This window comes from Peromyscus californicus, unplaced genomic scaffold (genome assembly GCF_007827085.1).
Source record: "Peromyscus californicus insignis strain IS unplaced genomic scaffold, ASM782708v3 Scaffold_2__1_contigs__length_46816999, whole genome shotgun sequence".
Classification (NCBI taxonomy): Eukaryota; Metazoa; Chordata; class Mammalia; order Rodentia; family Cricetidae; genus Peromyscus; species Peromyscus californicus.
The window spans coordinates 43918694-43941594 of record NW_026294540.1 but is presented as its reverse complement, the minus strand read 5'-3'; the positions used below and the strand labels follow the sequence as shown (position 1 = coordinate 43941594).

The 22901-nt window shown below is 48.5% G+C and overlaps 1 protein-coding gene across 1 annotated transcript in view; it reads right to left on the bottom strand.

Annotated features, from left to right (window-relative positions):
* The window catches only part of Kl (klotho), a 38704-nt gene extending 16935 nt beyond the window's left edge, over nucleotides 1-21769 (bottom strand). Inside the window, exon 1 of the mRNA XM_052754618.1 lies at nucleotides 20645-21769. Within this exon, the coding sequence (XP_052610578.1) occupies nucleotides 20645-21475 (831 nt within the window). The 5' untranslated portion in view covers nucleotides 21476-21769. The remainder of the gene's footprint in view (nucleotides 1-20644) is intronic.
* Nucleotides 21770-22901: the final 1132 nt, after the last annotated feature.

Sequence of the window (22901 nt, the reverse complement as noted above, 5' to 3'; positions counted from 1 at the left end):
AGTCAGCCGTCTCCACACAGGGTTCCTTAAAAGTTGCCCAGAGCCAAACCTGACACTCGGGTAGACAGACAGAATAGAATCCTGGCACCTAGGATGACTTCCTTGCCTTTACTGAGGACCTGTGTGTGTGTGTGTGTGTGTGTGTGTGTGTGTGTGTGTGTGTGTGTGTGTGTGGTGTATGTTGGTGTGTATGTGTGTGTGGTGTGTGTTGGTGTGTGTGTGGTGTGTGTGTAGTGTGTGGGGGGTGTGTGTGGTGTGTATGTGTATGTGTGTGTGTGTGTGTGTGTGGTGTGGTATGTGGTGTGTGTGGTGTGATGTGTGTGTATGTGTGTGGTGTGTGTGTGTGGTGTGTATGTGTGTGTGTGTGTGTGTGTGTGTGTGTGTGTGTATGTGTGTGTGTACTAGTGTGTATCTAGTATCATTCCTCAGGAATTTTTGATCTTGTTTTTTGAGACAGTGTCTGTCATTGGCCTGGAACCCACCAATTAAGCTAGGGTGGCTGGGTTTGTGACCCCGGGGGCCAGCCTGTCTGCTTTTTCAGTGCTGAGATCACAAGAGCATGAACTGTGACCTTTTCTTTTTCCACGTGGGTTCTACAGACCAAACTCAAGAAAGCCCCTTGCTAACTCCAGCACCCCTCAGCCTTCTGCTTAGGGCTCTGTTCAGTCACTTCTTTTTGTTGCTATGATAAAGATACCAACACCCGACTTGTGGAGGAAAGAGTTTATTTGGCTTACATATCCCTATCACAGTCCATCATCGAGGGAAACTAACCAAATGATACTCACCTACAGACAACTGTGTAGAGTGTTGGCCAGTTCATGGGGTCAGACACATGTATAAAACAGTCACACATGGGACAGGTGTCTCAGTTTGCTTCTGCGGCTGTAACAAAACAACTTGTGGGGAGAAGGGTTTCTTTCGGCTTATCCCTCCGGTCACACTCCATCACTGAGGGAACTCAGGGCAGTAACTCCAGCAGGAACTGAAGCAGAGACCATGGAGGAATGTGGCTTACTGGCTTGTCCCCCGATCCCCCACCCCCGCCAGCTTGTTCTGTCTACCTCATTACACAACCCAGGACCACTTGTCCAGGGGAACACTGCTGGCCGTGGGCTGGACCACCCCACATTCATCCTTAATCAAGAGGACACACCGCAGAACTGCCTACAGGCCAGTCTCATGGGGGTATGTTATCAGTTGAAGTTCCCTCTTCTCAGATGACTCTTCACATGTCAAGGTGACAGGAAACCACTCGGGATAGCATTTTCAAGGATGTGAACCAAGGACGTGACTAATATCTATTGTCTCTCCTAGAGGAACACAGACATTTCTAATGCTCTCCTGTTTCTCTGATTTCTCTGACTCTTGTGTAATGAGTACATATTGCTCATCACGTGGGGGAAAAAAGCATTTTCAAGCCCTGGATTTCCAAGTTTATAGAATTTCCACTACAAGTTCCCCACTGCTCTGTTTCTCTACCCTGATGCTCATCTATCCTGATTGGTTAGCTGTTTTCAATTTCTCGCTAGCTGGAAGCCTTGGATCGTATGACTAATTAAATCCTTGCCATTCAGCAATTATTGATTTGCTGATCTCCTCTTCCTGCACCTTTCAGGCAGCCCCAACTCTCACAAATGTGAAAACAAGACGGTTTCATACATCTTAACCTTCTAATGCCTGAAAAATATTATAGCTAGAAATGCTTGATTTGTTCTCAGAATTCCTAAATCATCAACACCGGAAGGTTTAGTGTGGAGGTTCTCAATCTGTGGGTCGCGACCCCCTTGGGGTCAAATGTCAGATATTCTGCACACCAGACTTTTACATCACGACTCATAACAGTAGCAAAATTACAGCTATGGAGTAGCAATGAAATAATGTCATGGTTGGGCATCACCACAACACGAGGAGCTGTATTAAAGGGTCGCAGCATGAGGAAGGTTGAGAACCACGGCTCTAGTGATTACTGTTTCTTGCCTATCAAGTGGTCTCGTTGATAATTGCTCTTTTTGACTGGGTTTTATTTCACCCAGTCACCTGGAGCCCTCAAAAGCAACATAAGATCATAGCGTTTAAGTCAAACAGCGGGGCTCTCTTCTCGAGCCTCCACCACCTTTTAGAGAAGACATGTTGGGAGCAAAAAAATCTTTACATCTTCTGTATTAGTTTCATGATCAGAAACTATAGATCGAAGATATATAGATTTAAGAATGTACCCAGTATGCTGTGAAAATGATGCTACCCACATAATCAGCATAAAGGATTAACAGTTTGTGGAAATAAATTTACAATAGAGACTCTGGGAGCAGAATATGAAAAGGTGTTTGCTTGCTTATATATTTCAAAATGTTGTTTTTGTTTTGTTTTGTTGCACACAGGCTCTTACTATGTAGCCTTGGCTGTCCTGGAACTCCCTCTGTAGACCAGGCTGGCCGGAAACTCCCAGGGATCCACCTGCCTCTGCCTCCCAAGTGCTGGGATGAAAGGTGTGTGCGCTACCACACCTGGCATGAAAAGTTTTCAATATGAAGTGATGTGGATTTGACAGGAGTACCAAGAGACGAGCTGAAATTCTGACATGATAATCAAAGTCTCAATACCATCTGCTGCAGAAAACGTGTGAACCGCTGGAAGCTGGGACGGTTTTTCTTCCCAAAATGTAGACACTGCTACAGTCCTGACCAAGATGACAGCTGGAGGACTTCTGAGAGGTGGCTCGAAGCCCAGGGTGGAAGGAACATCGCTCCCATGCCCACCATCAGGCGTTGCTTGGGAGGCAGGTTGGGCTCCAGCAAACAACATCTGGCTTCCCGTGCCTGATGCAGGATGCTGTTGTCTGGGACAAATGTGGCTCTGCTCCACAAGTCTCATCCTCTGTGCACCAGTCCTGACATTTTCACGGTAATTACTAAGGAGGAGTGTGTATGTGTGTGGGTGAGGCTGTGTGTGCACACTCCCATGTGGTATGTGGTAAGCGTGTCTGCTTGTAGGAGAAAGACACTGTTTCACATACATGGAAGTAACATCCTGAAGTCAGGTCCTCGAAGCCCTTTTTCAGTCCTGTATCCTCATAAAGCCCATCTTTTCCTCCAGCTGATTCCAGACCAGGTGCAGCCAATGCATATATTTGCATATATTTGCATATTTACTTGTAGTTCTCCCGTTTGGTTAAAGGCGGGCTCCAGCAAGGCACCATAATCATAACGAAAGCCAGGGTAGGTTTTTAAATCAAGTTGTAGCTTTGGAATTTTGTCACTTGAAGTCATCTTGTCTTAGTTTTGCTGAGTGGGGTATGTAAAAGGTCTTTTTCACTCGCTTCAAAATTCTTTAAAGGAAGCCAGGCATGATGGTACACATCTTTAAGCCCAGCACTCAGGAGGCAAAGACAGTGGATCTTTGTGAGTTGGAGGTCAGCCTGGTCTACATGGGGAATTCCAGGACAGCCAGAGCTATATATACATATCTTCAAAGGAGGGAAAAGAAATTTCATAGCTCACATTAGGCAAGCACATCAGTAAATCTTTTGACTAAGATTTGTGCCTCAGTATTTATCTGTGCAGAACTTGACAACATCTGTTACATTCTACTTGATACTAAATCACATTGCTACAAAAATCCTTTCGGGGCTGGAGAGGTGGCTCTGTGGTTAAGCCGCTCTTTCGGAGGGCGTGGGTTCAGTTCCCCGCACCCACATGGTAGCTTACAAGCATCTGTAACTCCAGTTCCAGGGAGCACAGCGCCCTCTTCTGGCCTCCTCAAGTACTGCCTGCATGTGATGCACAGACATACATGCAGGCAAAACCCACATACATAAAAATAAATAACTTAAAATAAACCACTCCCAAATCACTGATGTTAGATTGTTAATAAAATATCCCAGCTCATGGCCAGAATTGTCACTGGGTTAGATAGCAAGCCCACTGTCATTACTGGAGACATGGAGGAGTGCCAATATTCCTGTTTGTACCTCTATTTTTCTAATACCAGGCAACCATGAACCAGAGGGAACCATACCAGAGAAACGTGAAGGAAGAGCGAGGGAAGCACACGGTTAGATGAAGAATGGAGGCAAGACCATGAGCCCTGAAATAAATACCATCTCAAGGTCAGCAAAGGCCACTCGCAGACCGTCTGTCAAACAGGATCTCTCACGTCACCGCCTATCACTATCATCGCCCGTGACATTCTGGAACACTTTCATCAAACAGCTCCTTTGCGCTTTCAGCAATGCTGAGGCAAGTGTTTCTCCACTGTCTACGCCGTCCTTTCTCACCAGGTTCTCCTGCGTTGAATCACCTGAGCAGTCCCACTCTCCCTGCGCCTTCCTGGTGATCAGCCCATAGGCTCACTTGTTTTTTAAATAACTCACTTCCACTGACAGGCGAGGGGGAAAGAATGAGATGTGGATGTATTTCTCCATCAACAGACAGGGTAAGGTTACAGAAAAAGGTGATGTGACTTACGGATTCGTGACCAGTAAAAAGCAACCTGTCTGCCCTCCCACCCTCTTCCCGATTACCTATTTGTGGCAGAATGTTACTCAGGCCACAGGCTATGGAGCCATACCAAGGGTGGCCTTGATGACGCTGACCACTGAAGTAGACAGAAAAACATGACATCGTACAATGATAGTGGCGCTGTTCCTGGGACCTTCTGTGTTCTCTAAGCAAGAGGAGTGACCGGCGGCGTCAACAAACACCGCCAACATGAATCATAAAGAACATTAGAATGTGACAGGTGCTTCGAGGGGGAGGAGGGAGGGGGAGAGAAGGAGGAGGGAGGGGGAGAGGAGGAGGTGGGGAGGAAGAAGAGGAGGGGAAGGAAGAGGAGGAAGAGGAAAAGGAGGGGGAGAGGGAGGAGGGAGAAGAAGAGAAAGGCGAGGGGGGAGGAGGAAAAGGATGGGGGAGGAGGAAGAACACAAAGACCTGGGGTGCCAAAGAGGGGAGCTAACTTTTTAGAGACGTGTGCTTTTGTTTTGTTTTGTCTAGGGGTGGGGGTTGTCTGGTGGTGCTCACCAGGCTTTGTTTTCCATCTGTTGCTATGACGTGGTTTTAACGTCTTTATTTGTACCTCTGCCGCGGAGACTCCACATGTACCCCTACCAGCAGCATCTCCATCACTCTCCATTTTCCACAAGGTCATGTCCACCTTCAGGGATTTTAAATTCCCTCACCCACGGCAAATAGCACCTCTGGAGAATCAGAGCACAAGACTGGCCAGGCAGGCCCGCTCTGAGGCCTCAGCCCCAGACACAGGCCATCCTGCTGCCCCGTGTCCAGACCCAGGAAAAGTGTTCCTCACAACCTGCCTTTGTGATCGGAAATAATTCCCAAGGGTTATTTTTATCCTTAATTTAAAAAAAAATTGCTGATGTCCTTGGTCTTTGCCCAGATTCATTTTCAAACACTTATCCAGTGGTTTTAATATCAGCACATGAGCCTCTTGGCTTCACAGTGTTGAATGGTGGTAACATACATAAAGTTGGCTTCTAATTGGGGGGTTCACAAGAACCCTCAGATTGTATTTTCGGGAGCCATTGTCGTCCCAGAGGAGTCTGGGGTTTGTTTTCTTTTTAAAAGCAGGTCCTGTTGAGTCTTCTCTTCAGAAGCCGAGACAGCAAGCCCATGAAACTTTCTGCCGAGTTTCACCAGCGGCACCTGTAAGTTTCATGTTGCCTGGTCTCCCAGAAGCGCCCCCTCCTCCACCTCCCTGGAAATAATCTCCTCCACTTCCTGTTAGGCTGAGATGCTGGGAGAAACTGTTTTAAACGGGAGGTCAGGATTTGTCTGGTGGAGAATGCGAGCACAAAATTAAGGTTATAAAGCTGGTAGTCTGACAGGAGAAGATATTCTAAAGAGAGACACCCTTGCTCCTCCCCTGGGCGACTGGACTATTAAAACAATGGTCCTCAAAGAAATAAATCCCAGCTCCCAGGAATTCAGCCTTGGAAGGAGGAAAGTGAAGCACTGGTACCAGCCAGAGGGGAGCTTGCCTTTCTGGGGGAGATTTCACAGCTTTGACGACTCATTAACATATGCAAATTTCTGGGTTTTTTGTTTTTTCATCTTTTCCATGAAATTGTAACGCTCCTGCAGAAAAGAGAGAGAGAAAGGTAGGCATCTTTCTGTCTCTGTTTGGGCCAAAGTGTAAATATGTCCACTTTCCATTATCACCTGGCTTCCTAATATCTGTGAAGATGCACTGGCTTTATGAAACTGAATGCCTCTCTGTACCAAGGTCTCTGGTTCTGCCCATGGCTAGAGAAGCAGGGTGAGGCAGGGAGACTGGTTCAAGAAGAGAGAAGAAAACAAGACACCTCCCCCCAAACACAACAGCAGGATCCTTGGAGTGGCTAAAGGGCTGAGTGGGGGACCAGAGGCAGGAGGGAGGCCAAATGGTACGGTGAGAGCAGGACAGCGGCTTCCTCTGCCTTTCCCTGGCACACAAGGGACATGTCAAGCATGAAAAGAAAGAAAAAGAATGCACATTTGAGCTCTACAACCCAGTGTGCTTCTATGGACCTGCCTCCCTTTGGATGTGGTCTCTAGTCATCAAAGACAGCAAGTCTCTAGGAGTCTGCATCCATTCCAAACCCATCAGCTCCAAGAGTGGCCTCACAACTGGCATTAGGCCATGCAGCAGCCATCAGACACCCTGAAGGATCACAGAATACTGGGCACTTAAAGGATGACAATCTTCCACTTAAAAGATTTTATTTAATTTTATGTGTACGAGTGTATGCCTGCATGTATGTATGTGCACCACATACATGCAGTTCCAGAGGATGCCAGAAGGTGGCGTCAGATCCCCCGAGAACTGGAGTTGCAACAGTTGTGAGCTGCCATGTGGGTCCTCTTGGGTCCTCTGTAAGAGCAGCCATCTTAATCACAGAACCACCTCTCCAGCCCCAAACTTCTTAATTTTAAAAGGAAGTAAATGTAGAGCTGATAGTCATAGACCCAGGAGCAAAACGCAATGTGGTAGTTAAAAAGAACGCGTTGGTACCAAAGAAAAGACCATTGGAGGCCAACACAAATGAACAGGATAAGCCTGGCAAGTTCGCCTCAAATGATTTGAGAGTACTGAAGTGCGCCTCTAGCAACACGGTAGTTAAATGTCTCTATGTCATAACTTTATAGTTGATAAACCTTTGTGTGCTGTGGTTGGGCTTAGAAAGAAGAAACGCAGGATAGATACAACATAGTACAGTTTCTGTTTAAAGTGTGGTGTTCTGAAGGCAGTCAATGGCTAAACAAAAACTTGACGGTTGCTTCTTAATGACAAAGACTGCAAGAAATTTGAAACACTAAGGGGAGGGTTTCACTTGAAAAGGTGACTCACGCTGTCCCACAGGGTGTACTCACAGCTATATTTCCCTTTCACTGTTTGTAGTCAGACATGAAAACTCACAAGACATTATTCTGAAAACACGGAAATGTTCCAAAGCTTGACTCAAAATGAGTTCTACAACTGGAATGCTATAAATGTTATGACTAGCCAAATTAATTTTTAAAGTGATGGTTAAAAAACACCTATTTCCTTTTTATTTTTATGGCAGTAATATACGTTTATACTTTAAAAAGACAAATACTGGGGCTGGAGCGATGACTCAGCAGTTAAGAGCACTGGCGGTGTGTACAGAGGACCTAAGTTCAATTCCCAGCACCCACGTGTGTTGTGGAATAATCTTTTTTGGAGACTGTGAAGATATATCATTCCAATTGGTTTAATAAAAAACTAAATGGCCAATAGCTAGTCAGGATTTTCAGGCGCACAGGATGCTAGAAAGAAGAGAGGAGATGCCAAAGGATGCAGACTGAGCAGGATGGGCACTACCCAGATGAGGTAATAAGGCCATGAGGCAGAAAGTGAATTAATAGAAATGGGTTAAATTAAGTTATAAGAGCTAGTGGGACAAGCCTAAGCTATCGACTGAGCTTTCATAATTAATAAAACGTCTCCATGTGGTTATTTGGGAGCTGGCTGGCAGGACAGAAAAATCCACCCACACACATGGCAGCTCACAATTGCCTGTAACTCCAGTTCCAGGGGATCTAACATACCCCCTTTTGGTCTCGGTAGGCACTGCATGTACATGGTGCATATACAGACATATAAGCAAACATACACAGACATAAAGTAAAAATAAATCTTTAAAAATGTCAAATATAATCCTGAGAAATCTAGATGAAAAACTACAGTCCTCCTCACTCCCTTTCTCCCTAGCTCTCCTCCTCCGCAGAGGAAAACCCTCGCTGTGCAATCCTGACTTTCTATTTTTAATTTACACTGCTCACACTCGCTTGTTGTGGACAGTATCCACTGGCTTCCTGTTTCACGGAAGCTAACAGTTTAGCCCTCTTATCCTGACAAATTAGCCTTGCAAGGTTTTGGTTTCACTGCCATCCAGTGCAGACTTGTGCTACCATTGGAACTGTTAGTCACAGACGAGTGTGTTGGATCCCCTGGAACTGGAGTTACAGACAATTGTGAGCTGCCATGTGTGTGGGTGGATTTTTCTGTCCTGCCAGATGTGGCACAGAAGCCCGTCCTCCTAAGTTTTGTTTTCTCTGAAGTTAGTAGCCACACGGCTTTCTCATTTGCCTGGTCTTCGCTGTGCCTGTGGCTCACTGGTCTTACTATTCCCAGCATCCTTCCAGTATAAACTCCCCCGGCTCACATCCACCTGGAGACACACGTCAGGAATCTTCCTCCTTTCTTCCTGCTCTGGCTCTTCTACATCTTCAACACAGCTCGCCTCCCGGCCAGAACGTCATCATTACATTCCAGGCTTAAACATGGTCTGTGCACACTGTTTTCTTCCTTTTTTTCATGATTTTACATGGAAGCTATTGTCTAGACCAGTGGCTCTCAACCTTCCTAACGCTGCGACCTTTAATACAGTTCCTCATGTTGTGGTGACCCCCCCCAACCATAACATTATTTTCATTGCTACTCCATAACTGTAATTTTGTTACTGTTATGGATCGTAATGTAAATATCTGATATGTGACCCATGTGGGGGTCTAGACCCCCAGGTTGAGAATCACTGCTCTAGAACGTTCCTGAGACAGGACTCATGGAAGAGATTTTTTTTGTTGATGTGGTGGTGGTTTCTGTTGTCTACCTGAGAATTTCTGTATTTTACCCTCATGAGTAATTGATAGTGTAACACGAATTGCTAAATCATCTTATTAATAAAAAACAAACAAACACGGAGCCAGATATTGGGGTGAAAGCTGAAAGATCAGAGGAATACAACAAGCCAGCCACAAGTTCTTACAGCTAGAAAATCCTCAGCCCAAGAGAAAGCTACTTCCTGTATACAGCACCTATGTGCCTTTCTGTGCCCTGCCATCTTACTTCCTCTCTCTGCCTAGCTACATCACTTCCTGTTTCTGCCCAGCTCTATCACTTCCTGTCTGTCTGTACAGCCCTCCAGACATCTATGGTTAACTAGTGCTGGGATTAAAGTGTGTGCCACCACTCCTGGCTCTGTTCCCAGTGTGGCCTTGAACTCACAGAGATCCGGATGAATCTCTGCCTGACCTCTATGTTTAATACAGTGGCTGGCTTTTCCCTGTGATCCCCAGACAAGCTTTATTTGTTAGAGCACAAACAAAATATCACCACATGATAGTATAGGTAAGTTCTAGGTTGGAAATAATTTTATTGATTGATTGATTGATTGATTGATTGATTGATTGATTGGCTTTTCAAGACAGGGTTTCTCTGTGTAGCCCTGGCTGTCCCGGAACTCGCTTAGTAAACCAGGCTGGCCTCGAACTCACAGAGATCCACCAGCCTCTGCCTTCCAAGTGCTGAGATTGCGGGCATGTACCACCACTGCCCGGCTGGAAATAAATTTCATTGGGATGGCACTGCTCACTGGTCTTTGTGGTGGCCATGAAAATATGTCACCTGGCCTCCTGCCATAAGGAGCACTTGCCCAACGGCACCAGCTGCTGCATCATTGGGGGCACTGCTGCAGCTGTGCTGTGGCTGTGTTTCTCATTGGCTGTTCCCAAATGGCAGACAGGAAATTTGCCACGGCAAGCCACAAGTCTGAACCCATGGTCCTCATGTGTTGTGGGATATCTGTACACTGGGTAAAGGTGTATTTGCTGTGATTGGTGTAATAAAGAGCTGAAGGGCCAATAGCTAGGCAGGAGATATAGGCAGGATTTCAGGGCAGAGAAAGGAAGAGGAGGAGAATCTAGGTGCACAGGAGACACAGAGAGGAAACAGGAGGTGCAAGATGGAAGAGAGATAATGCCACGTGATAGAATATAGATTAATATAAATGGATTAATTTGTTATAAGAGCTAGTTAGGAACAAGCCTAAGCTATAGTCTGAGCTTTCAAAATTAATAAAAAGTCTCCGTGTCATTATTTGGGAGCTGGCTAGAGGGACAGAGAAAGACTCTTTACACTCAAGAGAGGAAACTCCTGAGAGTTTGGACACTGACGGGCATGCTCCAGTGTGTGCTTCAAGGACAGACAGCCTTAGGGCACACCACACACTCTCTACTCCACCAGCTGAATGGTCCCTCCCTCCTAGCCAGAGACCTGCTGGAGAGAAACAAACCATTTCAACACGTTGAGATTTTATCAGACACTGACCTAGTTTCCTTCTTTGCTGCTGTGATAAAACACAGACCAAAAGCAACTTGGGGAAGGAAAGGGTGGGTTTATTTGGCTGACACATCACAGTCTATCATGGAGGGAAGTCAAGCCAGGAACCTCAAGGCAGGAACTGAAGCAGAGACCACAGAGGAACACTGCTGACTGGCTTTACACCCCTCCTCCACCCCTGGCTCACTGGGATACCTTTCTTCTACAGCCCAGGACCAGTTGCATTGGGATGGTACCGCCCAGAGTGGGCTGGGCCCTCCCACATCATTAGCAATCAAGAAAATGCCCCACAGACGTGCCCACAGGCCAATCTGATGGAGACAATTCTTCATCTAAGACTCTCTCTTCCCAAGTGTGTAGGTTTGCTACTGCAAGTTGACCCAAATCAACCCACACTAATGGGGAGTGCAGTATTTGGAGGGGAGAGATGGGAAGACTGACTTTACTCTTGGATCTGCATGTCAGGTGGGGTTCCTGGGAAAAGAAAGGACACCCCAGTCAGAGAACTGTGAAGGGTCCAGGGTTATTCACAAATGACTCTACAGCAGAGACACAAAACACTGTCGGGGGCCAGCTCCTCCCTTCTCACAGTAGACCACAGGCAGCATTCAAACAAAAGCCAGTGTTTCAACAGCTAGTAAAGAATATTCCACTAAATTCGTGTAACACTACTCCTTATGCTGATCCAGAAATGTTCCTACATTTCTATTATTTTCAGTTAAAAAAAAAATAACCTTCCACCTATGGGAATCTCTGTCTCGATGGCATTTAGTAAGATTGTGAATTCAAAGATAAATTCCCACAGGAGACAATGGGCACAGTCTGGCTTAACAGCAATGCACGGGGAGTGGAGGGCCTGCGAGGATTTTAGCTGACTATAGACTAATCCAAGCCTCAGTGAGGCGGCAGCCAAAACTACCAATGCGGTCTTGTAGGACAGGAACAGACAGCTGCGTGTTCTGTGCATCTGGACCACGGCTCTGCTCTGTACAGCAAATGTGGCAAGAAGCCTTGAAGATACCCAGGCCCCATCCCTCCGGCTTCTGGTCCTTTCCCATCCATGGTTTCCAAATACTGAGCCTTGAATGCACTGTCCTCTTTGGCTTGCTAGTCCGGACTGTGAGAAGCTGCCTCACAGACCTCCACCACGAGCTATTTCCATACAAAAAGTGTTACAGGAGCCCAGCTGTGCCCATCCCAGGACACACCGCCTGGGGCTCTTCTCTCTGCTGCTGAGTATTTCCCACCCAATAGACACTGCGTGGCTCAGAAAGCCCACAGCAGCCTCCACAGAGAGCCCGGCTGCCCGTGCTCTCCCCTAACCACTCCCTCCCACCCTCCAGACCTGGCTCGGCTCCCCTTGATGCCTACTATCGTCAGTACTTATTTCTTCTAAGGCCTTCGAGTGTTCTAGTGTGACTGCCTGACAGTTGTTACTTCCCCCGATTAATCTGTAGGCGAGGTAGGACAGGAGCCTTCCCTTGTCCCTCTCTGTCACTTTAAACCCCTGCCATACTGCACCCAGCCCCTCCCAGAGTGAAGGGTGAAGTGGAGGAAAAACGTGCCTGTTGTCCTGTGTCAGGTAATACAGGCTTGGACATGTGGCCCAGTTCAGGAAGAGATGCCAAGCCCCCCATGTAACTGCACCTCCCAAGACCCCATGTTACATACAATGGAAGACCAGGGATCTTCCGGGCATATCAGACAGTGAGAAAGAGCCATGCTGTGAGCGGCGGTTTGACTTCAGGAAGAGCACTTACTAAAAGGTCACTCCCTTCTACCCCTACCTCCTGGCAAGCAAGGCCTTCCAGTGTGTAGAGAAGCACATGGCATCCCGGGAGATCTTAGGACAATAAGTGGGGAAAGGGCTGAAGGGGGAGGGCCTGGGATTGGGATCAGAGAGAAGTGGAACCAAGGGTGGGGATAGAGTGTCCCCACAGACTCTACAAGGGCCTCTTGCCCACTGAGGCTGTGGAGGCACCACCCTACAGAGAGAGCCATAAGCCTGCAGAAAGCGCTATAAATGCACACTGGCACCAGGAGTCTGTCCTCTGCTGGGGCCTGTGCTGATTCCATGCCCCATCTCCAGCATCCATCACATCCTCTCCTGGAGCACTATGGGGAGGGGTGGAGCCAGACAACACAGACCGCCTTTTCTGCCTAGATCACGAGGCCCATCCAGCATTTACATTTGTGCCCCACACCTTCCTGCTGCTGCTGTGAGCTCTGGGGGAAAAGTCCGTAAGAGTCACGGTCCCAGCATCTAGAAGCAGACTTTTAGCACACAGGGGAAAGACTCCGGAAGCACACACTGCCTTTTCAAATATTTAGAAGCTGTTGCCCCTGTCCATTTTCCGTTGCTATAACAATATCATGGTCTAGGGAATTTTTAAAAGAAAAGTTACTTCTCACGGTTCAGAAGACTAAGAAGGCCGAGGTCAAGGAGCTGCATACAGCCTTCCCAATGCATCATGGGACTCAGGGCCCCATGTGGCCAGAGACCATACTCAGCAGGGACAGCAAGCAGAGGACAAACTCTGTTTTGCAACAGAGCCAATCTCGGGATGCCTCATCCACTCCACCAGCAACGCATAAAAAGCCTCCCCCAGGCTCCATCTACTGCAGCAGCAATTAATTCTCAACCCGAGTTTTGGAGGGCGACAAGCATTCACCCCACAGCAGCTGCCCTGTGCAAACATGATTTATTTTATTCTTTGAGAGACAACCAGGGACTGAGCTCTGCAGGTGTCGATTCAAAACAAAAGATGAAACCCAGAGTCAAATTGAGAGGTGCGGAGGTAACACTGAGAGATTCTGGCAGAAGTGAGAGGACCCCCAGAGGGTTCATCCTGGGAGGAAATTTGATGTGGATTTCCCAGACCCTTCCCAACACTACCATTCTATTTGGCAACTAAAAAGGCGCTTATTGACACGAAAATAAGTTTGATAGAAGCACTACATTTAAAGTCTATGTCCCTTAGTGCATTCAGCTTGAAAAGTGTACTAGGCCAGAGCTGTGCTGTTTCGTGGATGATATTCTGACAGCCATACATCAAACAGTCTACTCGGACTCTGGCCACACACTTCACCAAATACTTGGGTTTTCTGTAGCCCTCCGTCACATTGTATCAGTCAAACTAGGACCAGCAAGACACTTGCTAATACATTTTATATGAGGATAGATCGTTTCAGAGATCCAAAGAAGTAAAATTCTATTAAAATAACCTCCAGAAAGACTTCATTCTGTTTTAAGTTCCAAGTTAAGAAGTTAAGTGAGGGTCTGGAGAGGTGGCTCAACAGAGAACCTAGTGCTCTTGCAGAGGGCCCGGGTTCGATTCCCAGCACCTACATAGTAGTTTACTTCCATCCATGACTCCAGTTCGAGGGTATCTGACACCCTCTTCTGACTTCTGGGGGCACCAGTCATGTGTGTGACCACATACATACAAGCAGGCAAAACACTCGTACACATAAAATAAAATAAATACATCTTTAAAAAAATAGAAATATTACATACAGATTATCACCTCAAAGAGTCATAACTGTGAGAAAGGTCTCTCCGTCTGTCTGTCTGCCCAACTCACAAATTGTGGCCATGGCGTTAAGTCTTTAAAAGGTGAGTAAGAATGTATCCCAAGACACAGCATTAACTAACATCACACCAGAAGCACTCGACGTGGCACAGGAGCACATGAAAAGCACACTGTGTGCCCACGTAAGTGTGTGGTAGAAGGATAACTCCGGGGGCATTTCTGCAGAGGGCGCAGGTCTCAGAGCGTGCAATAATTAAGGGCACTGCTGCTCCTGCGCTCTACCTCACCCCCTCCCAGCAGGCATGCATTCCAGTCTCACCCTTCACCTAAATGCTTCAGAAACAGTATTCAGGGAAATAAAGCACCTTTCCCACAGACTAATTATGACGAACTGTGGGGCACAACACTGGCATTTTTAAAAACGATGAGTTAACTTATGTCCTGAGTGCAGAGACGCCATGGCTGACTACAGATCAGCTAACTACAGCTCCGCTCACTGTGCCCAGAACATGGACACTGACATTTACTCCGCAGTTTTCATTTCCTCTTTCTCTCCACCTCAAAGCAACTGACACTTGAACGATTTGTCTTTACTACTTTTGAATTATGTAAATGTGGGAGTGGGGGGTTATCACCCATGCCTGAGGAGGCTAGAGGCATTGGATCCTCTGGAGCTGGAGTTGCAAGTGGTTGTGAGTTACCCAGTGTGGGTGCTGGGAACCCAACGTGACTGATCTTCTGCACGAGCAGCGTGTGCTCTCAACCACTAAGCATCTCCCCAGCCCCGCCATCGCCATTTCAAGAACATCAGTATGATTTGGAAATCATTTCACTGGTTCTTTTCCTTGGCCTTGACTTTAACCTCCAGAGAACATTGTGTTTAATCAGGTATGCATCGAGATGCAAGTCAAGTGCCTTGAGAGGCAGTTTAACTGTTTCTGATTTAAGTGCACACTGAATTCACCATGTTCTATAAAATACCCAGTTGATACTTCCAAAAGCATTTTTTTTTTTTTCCAAGACAGGGTTTCTCTGTGTAGCTTTGCGCCTCTCCTGGAACTCACTTGGTAGCCCAGGCTGGCCTCGAACTCACAGAGATCCGCCTGGCTCTGCCTCCCGAGTGCTGGGATTAAAGGCGTGCGCCACCACCGCCCGGCCCCAAAAGCATTTTTATAAGAGGGAAATTCCTGAAGTGTGGCTTGGAAGTACACATTGTGTATCATTTGAATGCGTGCACGTTAATTACTTGGGGGATGAAAATTCAACTAGATGGCAAAGTTTTCTGCAATATATACCCAAGTTAACACAGACTTCACTACTCACCCCGTTCTGAAAACATCTTTGTGATGCAAACTTCTGGTAGCTTCTCACCAGAAGTGGTTATGAAGGAGCCACAGGGCAATGACCTTTAGCAGCTCGCTCTGACTGCCAGATTTTACCTGCTTAGTGTAGTTTCAGATTAGGCTTGGTTTCCCCCATCCCACCAGAAGGTGGCTACTAGACAGACACACAGACACAAGGCACAGCTTCCCCAAGAGCAAAGTTATAAAAGCAAAGCTAAGCCACTGACTAGCTGGAATGCAACTCCAGCACCCATCAAGAGCAAATTAGGTTGTTTTTTGTTTTTAAGATTTTTTTTCATTTATTTGTGTGTGATCTTACTGAGGTTATGTGCATCATGATCATAACCCCACAGGAGCCCACAGAGGCCATAAGAGGGCTTCAGATGGCCTAGAACTGGAGTTACAGGCCATTGTGAGCTTCCCTGTGGGTGCTGGGAACTGAACCTCGGTCCTCTGCGAGAGCAGTAAGCATTCACCCCACAGAGCCATCTCTCCAGCCCCAGGTTGACATTTAAGAAAGAAGCAGATGAAGGGAACAAGATTTTCCTGCTTAAGAAATTGATCAGCAATTGGGGGGTTGGGGTGGGGGGAGAGGTGAATTAAACACAGAGACTGTGGTAAGAGGCACCAGAGCATCATGGAAGAAAAGAACGATGTTCAAGTGTGAGGCCCAAGGGGTATGCAAACTGGTTCTTAGGGAGTGGGCAGGATTCTAGACAGCAGGGATTTGTGCCTTTCACACACAACGATGCTCCTTCAGAATACACCCATCAGGCCACATGGCAAGGAGCAAAGGATTAAGCCAGGGCACTACTGAGGCAAAATCCCAGGGTAGCCTGAGCCCCAGTCATATCATAGATAAAGATCAGTGGTGCAGTGCTTGTCTAGAAAGTTCAAGGTTCTGGAGCCAATCCCCAGTGAGACATATGGAGAGGTGAGAGGAAGGGAGGGAAGGAGCAGGGACAGGGAAGGGAAGAGTTAAAACTGGGGCCCGACCAATTGGAAGAGCAGAGTACCACAACACACATGGTGTGGTAGTTTGAATGTAATTGGCCTCCATAATCTCATAGGGAGTGGCACTGTTAGTAGGTGTGGCTTTGTGGAAGCGGGTGTGGCCTTACTGGAGGAAGTATGTCACTGTGGGGGGGGCGGGCTTTGAGGTTTCCCATGCTCAGGATACCGCCCAGTGTCTCAGTTCGACTTCCTGTTGCCTGCAAGATGTAGGACTCTCAGCTCCTGCACCAAGTCTGCCTTCACACTGCCATGCTCCCCACCATGATGATAATGGTGAACTGTAAGCGAACCACCCCAATTAAATGTTCTCTTTATAAGAGTTGCCATGGTCATGGTGTCGCTTCACAGCGACAGAAACCCGAACTGAGGCAGATGGGGAAATGGGAGTTTGGTCTCGGGCATGTTGCTTGTGACTGCCTTGCCTACTAGCTAAGTAGACAAGACTATCAGAGTCAGATGCTCAGAGAAGTCCCAGCTGGAGACTGAATCTGGCTGCGTGGGATTGCGGGGCTGGGGGCGTCCCAAGACTCACACGGAGGGCTTCTCCATGGGAGGCCCCAAGACGGAGCTCTGGGTCTTCTACCAGGCACAGTGGAGGTGAAAGGAACGTCCAGGGTATCAAGAAAAGACGCACGGGAGAACGGGTGTGCTGGCTGCTTTTATGCCAACTTGGCACAAACTAGAGTCATCAAAGAGATGAAACCCCAACTGAGAAAATGCCTCTCTAAGATCAGGTTGTAGACAAGCCTGTGGGCATTTTCTTATTTGGTGACTGACAAAGGAGGGTTCAGCCCACTCTAGGTAGTGCCACCCCTGGGTTGGTGGTCCTGGATGCCATCAGAAAGCAGGCTGAGCAAGCCATGAGCAGAAGGTCAGTCAGCAGCACCCCCCACCATGGCCTCTACATCAGTTCCTATCTCTAAGCTCCTGCCCCGACTTCCCTGGATGATGGACTACAAGCTGAAACAAACCCTTTCCTCCTCAGGTTGCTGTTGGTCCTGTGTTTCATTCATCACAGCAATAGAAACCATGAGGCGGTGGGGGATCTGAGCTCAAGAGTTGATCCAAGAAAGTAAGGGCAATGGTTTAGAAATAGGCTGTGGTAGATCAGCCAAGATGTGAGCTTCGATACCAAGACATGTAAGAAATCCACTCTGAATGAGGAAGGGTACCTTCGACCTGATTCTGGACCTCTCGGAAATCCATAGGCATAACAGAATCTCAGAGGCACCCTCGGGTTTGACTTCCCAACTACAGACTTTGGGGTGGGGGGGCGCGGTTATCAAGAGCCTTATCTCAAGAGCCATGAAAACTGAGATGTCTGACTGCCAGCAGAGGAAGAAAGCTTATCCTGTTGTAGAATTCAGACGAGCAAAGTAGCCAGCCAGCTCCATGCTCTGCAGGGAGCCCCTTCCTTCATCCCATCCCACCCCACCCCACCCCACCCCACCCCTTCCTTCATCCCATCCCACCCCACCCCACCCCACCCCACCCCAAACCATGTCCAAAGTCCAAGTTCGCACCAGGAACCTGAAAAATAATTTGCAGAGACCTCCACTATGAGCAGGGCCTCCAAACTTGCAGGAAGTTTGCCCAGACTCAGGCTCAAGTCATCAGAAGGGGATTTAAATCCCTATGAGGTGGAGATCCCAGCCTCCAAAGCCCACCTGGAGATTAGAGGAAGCCCAGGGAGAGATGTTGGCTCACCATATCCTTTCCCAGCATTCCACTCTGAAATGCAAATTAATACTCCAAGGGCTCAGGGCCCCTAACTCTTCCCCAAACCATCAGTATCTAAACCGAAAGTTCCTATTACCAAAATATGCGCATTTTAACTTTTTCAGATATAGTAACCCCTCCATCATACAAACACCGAGAAACAGCCCCCAAAGCTCAATAAAATCATCCTACACAATGGCATGCATTTGCGACCCCTCACTTCTAAATAAGGTAACAGGATGACTAAATTCTAAACCCAAAGGAATTAAAAAATAAAATTAATATTTTACAGTAACTGGGGTTTCATGTGTGACATCAGCAAAAATGAGCCACGTGCCTGTGGGTTACTGATTTCTCATGGCTACAAAGTCCACTGCATTTCTGCAAAGGACAGTTAGTGTTTGGCAACCTTTTTGTGTAATTCCTCAAAAACACAACTGCAAAGTTAACCACAGGACTGACAGGGAGCAGGAGAGAGTGTTTATGCCATCCTTCATGTTATAAATGATCATTAGCCCCAGAGTAACAGTTACCCACTTGCACAGACACAGAGTTTATTGTATGTTCTCTAAAAACTAGAGTTTGCATGATTTAAATTATAAGGAGTGAGTCTTAAGCTGGACACTAAGCTACTTCTGGCGTGGACTGATAATTTGTTTTTTTTTTTTTTTTCTTCAAAAGGTGGTACAGTCGTCGGTCCCGTGTCTCCCGCCCCCCGCCTTAGTTTTTGTAGACCAGTCTGTCCACTGAGCTGATCTGGTTCAGGGCTTGTTGGTTCCCTGGTTCCCTTAAAAGATGAGCATATTGACAACACTTAGGAATCTCTATTCTAAAAGTGCCAGTATAAAAAGATACACACCTACACGAAACCAAGATCACAGGCAAACCCAGATTTTGTAAAGCTGGTTTACAATGTCATTTAGCCAATATGACATGACCTGCAGCTCATAGCAAGGCGTCAACTCAACAGGCCAGCACTGTTCTGCCTCAACTGTCTAAGAAGCGTACTTTAGAGGGGTTTGATTTGTTTTGTTTTGTTTTTAATATGAGAAAGTATTACTTTCTTGCTAACAGAAACTTTCATGTGTTTGGTCGGTTTTTGTTATATTTGTTCTAAAAACAGGATTTCATTTCGTAGCCCACACTGTCTAGAATTCACTGTATGGCCAGACTGGTCTGGAGCGCATGGCAATTCTCCTGCCTCTGCCTTCACAATGCAGATTATGGCTGAGTGCCACCATTCCTGGCTTGGGTTGTTTTTTGTTGTTTGGTTGTTTGTTTGTTTGTTTGTTTGTTTTTGAGTGGAAGATTTGTATAGACATTTTAGTAAGGATGGGTTTAGAAATGTAAGATCTTATCCATGGCTGTTTTATGTTAATTCAAATAATCCCTTTAAGTCTTTGGAAAATAGCTCTTAAAAATGAGTACCGATATGATTGGCAGTTTACAGTATTCAGCAAACACATGAAAAGATCTTTTAGCTCCACCAGTAACGAAATGTGAGTTTTAAAATGACAAAACTATAGCCGGGTGGTGGTGGCACTCGCCTTTAAATTGAAAGTGTTTAGAACAGGCCTGGCTTAGAGGGGTAATGTGCGTGTCGGGTTAAAAAGTGTTCAGAACTAACCTTTAGCTTCAGGGTATTCAGAACCGCTGGCTAAACCTGGTAACTACTTCACCTGTGAGGAATGCCTTCAACTAGAGACAGCACTGTGACAACACAGGATGTTGGTGAAACCACAAGCTGTAGTGAGTTGGTCCTGTGTTTCTGTGCCCATCTTTCACTGTGTAAAGGACGTCTTCAGTCCCATGGTAATTACTATGGTGGAGGCAAGCCAGTCCCTATCCTACCCTGCCTCAGAAGGGACCTCTAAACACAGCTTAAGCCCAAACAGCTCAGGAATGAGGTTTCGACACCTTTGCACTAGATGCAAAGTAACCTGTGGCACTAGCAAGACGGATTTTACTGGATTAACACGAAGTTCTTGCAGGGTGCAATCAATGTCAGTCTACAGTTTGTGGACAAACGCGTTGCTTTCGCCCACCCTCTTTATTCTGTCCCCGCAGCTACTTCTAACAAATCTTCCCCGCCCTTATTTCTAGAAACGTCGTAACACCCAGGGAAAGGCACTGGCTTATTTGCTCACTAAAGAGAGTCCTGTGTCCTTTTCTAGGGGCCCTAACACGCGCGTGCGCGCGGACCGCCAGATTTCCCTCCAGTTTCTAACTCCACTTCTAAGGGGGAGCCCCGGAGCTGCCGAGGGGCGTCTCCCTGCGAGGTGTAGGTCCTGAGTGATCTCGTAATGGGGTACAAGTGTGGCTTCCTGGAAGTGGCCCTGGTACTCCTGAGGCCCTCTGTCCCCCAAGGTGGCCCCCTGCCTGGCCCCTCGCACTCACCAGAAGCAGGTTGTGCGCAACGAGGTACCCGAGCCTGGAACTGCCCCGCACACCCGGGGCCAGGCGCCCCGTGGCGTACCCGTGCCAGGCCACCACGTACGGGTTGTCAATGGTGATCCAGTACTTGACCTGGCCACCGAAGTGGCGAAAGCAGAGCTCGGCATAATCCCTGAAGTGGTCGGCCAGGGCACGATTGGCCCAGCCGCCATAGGCGTCCTGCAGGCGCTGCGGCAGGTCCCAGTGGTACAGGGTGACCACCGGCTGCACGCCCAGCTCCCGCAGCCGCTCCAGCAGCCGCCGGTAGTAGCGCAGCCCCTCGCGGTTGGGGGCGCCCGCGGTGCCATTGGGGAGCACCCGCGCCCACGAGATGGAGAAGCGATAGTGGGTGACCCCTAGCTCACGCAGCCCCTCCGTGTCGCGGTAGACGTTGTTGTAACTGTCGCTGGCCACATCTCCAGTGGAGGGTAGAGGAGGCGACGGGGCACCCGACGGCGCCACAGCGATCGGGAAGTCGCCTGGGGTGACCGGGGGGTGATGGGTGAACGTGTCCCAGATAGACGCGCCTTTACCGTGCTGCCGCCAGCCGCCCTCGGTCTGGTAGGCGGCGCTGCCCACCGCCCAGAGGAAGCCGTCGGGGAAGGTGTCGTGGAGGAGGCCGGCGGCCTCTGGGGCGGGAGGGCGCGCGAAGCGAGCCCAGGTCTGCGCGCCCTGACCTGGCTCAGCGCGCAGGCACCCGGCCCGCAGGGCGAGCAGCAGCAGCAGATGCAACGACAGCAGACGGAGCAGCAGCAGCAGCCGCGGCAGGCGGCGAGGAGGGGCGCGGGCTGGCATGCTGCGGGAGCGGGGAGGGCACCGCGCAGCGCCCCTTTATGTCCGCGCCCGGCCGCCCGCCCCCCGCGGTGCCCACCCCCGCTCCTGCCGCCCGGCGGCGGACAATGATTACCCAGAGCAGGCGCCGCCCCCCCCCCCGGCCTGGTAAGGGGGGGCGAGACAGGGGCTCAAACAGCCAAGGTGCCGGAGAGATCACCACTGATGTCCTCGGGGACGTCGGAGAACAAGCACCTGCTGCGCCCAGCTCGGGGAGCAGTGCATCCCACAGCCCACAGCGTGCATCCCGCATCCCACAATCCCATGTCCTCCATCCTGGGATGTTCCCACGTCGCCCACTCCCCCACACCCACGCCCTTTACCTTCCCGGGACTAGTGTTCGTGAAGGACAGAGGCGGCTGCCCAACTTTACAGGACGTTTAGAGCCACAGGGGAAACGCCTGCTTTCCCCTTTCCCCCATTCTGAGCTTTCTACCCAGGGGAAGCTTCTTGATGACATCCCTGGAGAGCTTTGCCAGTGTCTGAACACAGCGGGAAGGCTGAGTGGGGAATTCAGGTTGGAACTTTGCCGGGTCTGAGAGAGTTCTGGCAGTGGCCTTCTGATGAGGGAGTTCTCCATCCTATCAGAGAAGGCAAGAGTTGGCCCTGCCTCAGACTCCAGCCTGGGAAGCCTTCAAGAGCACACAGTGGGGCTAAGATTTCCGGGTTGAATGGGGCTTCTGTTCTTCTCCCCTCCCCTGCCCTCCCCTCTCATTCCCTCTCCTTCCCTACTCTCCCCTCCCCTGCCCTCCCCTGTTATCCCCTCTCCTCCCCTGCTCTCCCCTCCCCTCCCCTGCCCTCCCCTCTCTGTTACCCTTTAACCCTTTAAGTCATCAGTGTTTCTTAATTAGACACTCCCCCACCCCGGATTCTCTGGGGGAATTTGTAGTGATGGCTTGTTTTCTGAAAGAAAGAAAAACTCCAAACCACTCAGATTTCAACTGCCACGACACTGAATCCCACTTATTATCCTTTGTCATCCTTCTTACCACTATCCACGTTTTTTAGCTTCCAGCCCTGACTTAACAAATGGGGTCTCTGTACAAGACCGCTGGGTGGGAGACCTCTACCCCACCACACACACACACACACACACACACACACATTGTGGAGGGGAAGTTAGCCCAAACATTCCCATGCCTAGAATGAAACAGAGTCAGCACATTGTTTCCAGTTCTCTCAAACAGAAGTTTCAAGCCACAGAACCCATTGTATGTCTCTCTGTATGTGTGCATACATCATATACATGTGCATCCATGTGATTTGTGAACAATGTTGTTTGTTGCGGAGCTCAAAGGACAAAATGTACACTAAGGTGAGTCCATAATGGGAAGCCGAGAAAAATGAAGGATCCCACCATCCTCTTCAGTAAGTTACAACTCAGCCTCTG